The sequence below is a fragment of the Trypanosoma grayi genome (genome assembly GCF_000691245.1).
Source record: "Trypanosoma grayi strain ANR4 Tgr_352_V1, whole genome shotgun sequence".
Lineage (NCBI taxonomy): Eukaryota > Euglenozoa > Kinetoplastea > Trypanosomatida > Trypanosomatidae > Trypanosoma > Trypanosoma grayi.
The window spans coordinates 12248-16804 of NW_008825971.1; the positions used below are offsets into that span (position 1 = coordinate 12248).

Below are 4557 nucleotides of genomic sequence, written 5' to 3' on the forward strand. Positions count from 1 at the left end.
TGCTTTTGGTTGTTGTCATTGTGCTTTTGGTTGTTGTCATTGTGCTTTTGGTTGTTGTCATTGTGCCTTCTTTTGTGCAACTAAAGGAACATGGTATGTGTTGGAAACTCGACCTCCCTATGCCCCTCGGTGTGGCGGGGTAAATCAAGCAGAATTCGCGGAAGAAAGTCGCTGAGGTCCTGATCCCGACCGTACACTTTAGACATGGATGACGATGTACCGCACATGCGTACCGGATTAGACTTCTCCAGTGCAGAGGAGATGCGCCGTTGGGTGTGGCAGTACTGAACAGCGGGGTACAAATCGGCATCGCCGCAAAGTAAGACTACTTGTTCAAACTGGCGGTGTATAAATGTCTCGATGACGCATGTCGCAATGGCCACGTCAACGCCCGTCTGAACCCACACTTGTCTTGGCCCATCTCGGGTATACCCCTTCTGCAGTTTCATTCGCCCAACGAGGCGGGCCACAACATTGCTAAGCCGCCGGCCGCCATTCATCTCGTCCGCCAACAGTCGCTTGCGAAGGTTGCTCTCGCGGAACGCCTTTTCTCTGTGGGCTAGCGGCATGGAATGTTCGATGTACTCCGTGAAAGCGGCCGGGTCCGTGTCGAACCAGTACGCAACTGGCTCCTTCTGGAACACCTCCCCGAGGAAGTCGAGCGTGTAGCGCAGCACCTCTACTGTGCGTTTAAACTGCGCCTCGTCACGGTTTTTGTGGTCCTTAAGGGCGCGCTCAAAGTAGCCACCATCGATAATGACAGCGACGCGCCCTTCACACTTAACTCCACTCTTTTCAAACGGAGGTACTACAATATCAGCAGGAACAGTAGCTGGGCTCGCGTCAGAATTATCCCCGCGCGAGCTGTCGGTGTCGTTCGAGTTCGTCTCCAGTGAACCGCCATCCATGACTCCGCCTGTCGCAGAGGAGTTCTGCGTGCACTGCAGCGTGGGATGCTGGCCACTGCAAATATGACAGCGGAGTTTCGAACACGAACTGGCAATGTGACCCTTCTCGTGGCAACGGCTGCAGAGCGCCTCCGGGCATTGGGCGAGGAGGTGCCCCGTCTGGTTGCACATGTGGCACACCACGTTCTGAGTGCACTCCGACATCTCGTGGCCAGGCTCCTTGCACCGGTAGCAAACTCGGCCCTTCTGTTTCATGGGGCATTTTGTGGATATGTGCCCAGCCAGGGAGCAGTGAAAGCAAAGCGGCCTACTGTGGCAGAGCTGTGAGCTGTGGCCGTAACTACCGCAGTTAAAGCAACGAGTCAATGGGCACGTTGGCATCATATGACCCCTCTGATGGCACTGAAAGCACTCCATGGTCTGATTACGAAGAGGGCAGCTCGCCTGCACGTGTCTCGACGAACCGCAGCTTCGGCAGACCGACCCATCACCGTCCTCTTCAGCGCGTGCACGCTTCTTTTCATTCGGACAGTCCTCCTTAAAGTGTCCCAAACGCCCACAGGAGATGCACTTCACAAGGGGGCAATCCCGACGAAGGTGATCAGTAGCTGAGCAATTGCTGCAGGTGGCACTGTGTGTAGCCTTCATGGTGAGGAACCCTTCTCTTTATACATGCATACATACAATCCAATATGGCAAGCATCACGCAAGCACGCACACACACAGACATATATATATANATATATATATATATATATATATACGAGAAGAGGGAGTGTAAGAGAGAGGGAGAGGAGGAAAGAATGTTGTAGCAAGACCGAGGCATCTACACAGGTTTCGCCATGACTCACACAGACACCACTCTCAGTACATCCCATTGCAACAGGAATGGGACAAAGATACCCTCCTCCACTTCCAAAAGTGCGTATTCACCGTGCCGCCAGAAACTTTAATCGAGCCATTGAAAAAAAGAGCACTTCCGACCGCCACACGTGAGAAATCGTTTCCCCTTGGAGGCCTCCTTGCGGGACACCAGCTGCTTCGCCGGCACGCCACACTCACACATCACGCCTGTGGTGTTACCCGTCGAAGTAGGCTTTCGGCCAGAGGCCTTTACTCTGCTCACCGACGGAAGGGTGTATGGTGTCCGTTGCTCTTGCTGTCGTTGTTGCGGTGGTGGTGGTGGTAGTGGTTGGCGTTCTTCTCGTTCACGGCCCGCACTGGGAACTGCTCCCCGCGGATTGCCCCCCTTCAGTGTGATGTAATCGGCCACGCGGGCATCGCAGAACACACAGACGCATTCCCCCTCCTCTATCCCAGGGACACTCTGCATCCCGCCGAATTCAAACTGGAGCATGACGGCCTGGCACAACGCGCAGCGCATCGCAGGCACGGGGCGGACTTTTCTCGCTCGCGGAAGCGTGACGGAGAGCGTGCACGTAGGAAAGCCACGGCACCCCAAGAAAGACCCCGTCGCATTCGTGCGCAAGCGAATGTCGTGCTCCATGCACGACATGCACTGCTTGATGGCCACATTCTCAAGGCCCTTCGCCAGCGGGCAATCTGCGACGCACTGGTAGCAGCGAAATCCTGTGAGGGACTCGATGTCCGCACCAGAAGGCGGTGACGTGAAGCATTTCGGGCACACCGTGTAGGATGTCTGTTTCTCTGAATTCGTCACGTTAAGAACACCAAAACCGCACAGCACACAGCACTGGTCATGTGCTTCCAGTTGGTTGAGCCGGCCGTTCGGCACACGGTGATCGCTGGCACATGTGGAGCAGCGTGTGAACCACACCTCTCGCTCACCCTCCTTGTGCTCGACCACGTCCATGAGGTTGTGGCACACACCGCACCGCACCACGTCTCGCCGCACAACACGGCCGGCGCCGTAGGTGCACGGCAGCGATGATCGTGCCGAAACTGGAGAGAGATGGCGGCACAACTCTTCATACATCTCTTGGCTGCTGGAGGACAACTTATGAAAGACTTCTCGGTAGAGCTGCACCGCCGCCTCCACCACCTGATTCTTCGTGGCCTTTCCACTTGCAATGTCGCCCATGGCGAGCTCCATCTGTGCGCGCAACTGCGGCTGCAGGAGGCATAGGAGCCCAATCACCTCGTAAGCAGAAGCCAACGCGATGCCGAGGGCCGTGGAGACCAGTGACGACCCCTCACGCTTGACGTACTCCCTATCGAGCACGGTCTTGATGTGTTGCGCAATGGTGGCATCGGTGCCAATGCCGTGCTCGTCCATCAGTGTAATGAGATTTGCCTCAGTGAGGTTGGGCGGGGGTGCCGTGCGGTGTTTCTCGAGACTGACGTCAGTCGGGACGAAGCGCTCCCCTTGCTGGTACACCGGCAAGCACGTGTCATGCCATCGCTCGTAGGGGTATATCTCCAGCCAGCCGCGCTCAAGGATTGTCGTGCCGGATGTGGTGAACTTCTCGCCGCCAAGCACTGCGGTGACAGCCGTCGTGGCGGCCACCGCGTCGGGTGAGATACACGCGAGAAAATGACGCACGATGAGGTTGTAGAGCGCGCTCCTCTCATCATTCCCGCCCCGCATCAGTTTCGTCGGGTAAATGGGTGGATGCGCCTTGTCGTCGTGGCCGCCTTTCAGCGGGCGACGGAACTTTTGCGTCGGGTCACTCAGTATCGCACCCACGTAATCAGCGACGTCCGGGTTGCCGCGCTGCCCCGCTGCAATCTCGAGCAGCTCATCATCTGTGAAGGAGAAGGAGTCCGTCTCGGTGCGCGGGTACGACACGTAGCCCTCCTGGTACAGCGACTCCGCCCACGTCATGCACTTCTCCGATGAGATGCGCAAGTGCGTGGCGGCCAACTTCTGAAGTGCGACGGTGGCGAGCGGGACGGGCGGGCGCCGCTTGTTTGGCCGCTGCGTCACTTCCACGACGTGCGCCTCGAGACTGGGACCTGCTGCTGCCAGCATCGTATCGAGCACCAGAGTAGCCGCGATCTGGTCAAACACGGCGCCGCGGCAGCTCTGGAAGACAGTCTGCTCGTGACGCAGCAGCAGCGTGAAGTAGTCCTCCGGCACAAACCCCTGCTGCTCCCAGTGGCGGCGCACGACGAAGCCCAGCGTTGGGATCTGGCACGGGCCGAAGCTCAGCACACGCGGCATCCCGCTGAAGGAGTCGCGGAACTTGATGGTCTGGAAGCGCGAAAACACGGCGCCAATGCGCAGGTCAATCTCCTGTCGTGCCTCCACCGCGTCGGAGAGCGCCTTGTTCGGGGCCTTGAGGCTCCGCATCGCCGCGAACAGGTCCCGCTTCGTCAGCGCCGAGAAGTGCGCCCGGCAGACGTCCATACGGCTGTTGATGCCTTGCGCCACCCGCATCACCTCGAAGCAGATACTCTCCCCTTCGCGGTCGCAGTCCATCCACAGCACCAGCGTCGTGGCACGCCTAGCGAGCGCCTCAATGTTCTTCTTCACCGGCTCCTGGTCCGGCTTCACGCGCTTCGTGATGGTCGCTGTAAAGAGGCCGGGTAGCGGGTAGCTCGACCAGTTCCGCGTCTGTGGCGGGAACTCGTCGTCCATCAGGTGCCCGGCGACGGAGGTGCAGAGCATGTGGCGCCCCTCAAAATCGAACTCAAAGACGGGGTTGAAACGCGAGAGGGAGTTGGT

General features: G+C 58.2%; 2 protein-coding genes across 2 annotated transcripts; both read right to left on the reverse strand.

Moving 5' to 3' along the window:
• Positions 1–80: 80 nt before the first annotated feature.
• Positions 81–1556, reverse strand: DQ04_03521100 (putative nucleic acid binding protein; the record flags this gene model as incomplete). Its single annotated transcript, XM_009312897.1, has 1 exon — positions 81–1556. The coding sequence occupies one exon, from the start codon at positions 1554–1556 to the stop codon at positions 81–83; it is 1476 nt and encodes a 491-aa protein (XP_009311172.1).
• A 301-nt stretch (positions 1557–1857) lies between these two features.
• Positions 1858–4500, reverse strand: DQ04_03521110 (putative DNA topoisomerase III; the record flags this gene model as incomplete). The annotated part of the gene is made up of 1 exon (XM_009312898.1): positions 1858–4500. One exon carries the CDS (start codon positions 4498–4500, stop codon positions 1858–1860), a length of 2643 nt encoding a protein of 880 aa, XP_009311173.1.
• Between the last annotated feature and the right edge of the window lie 57 nt (positions 4501–4557).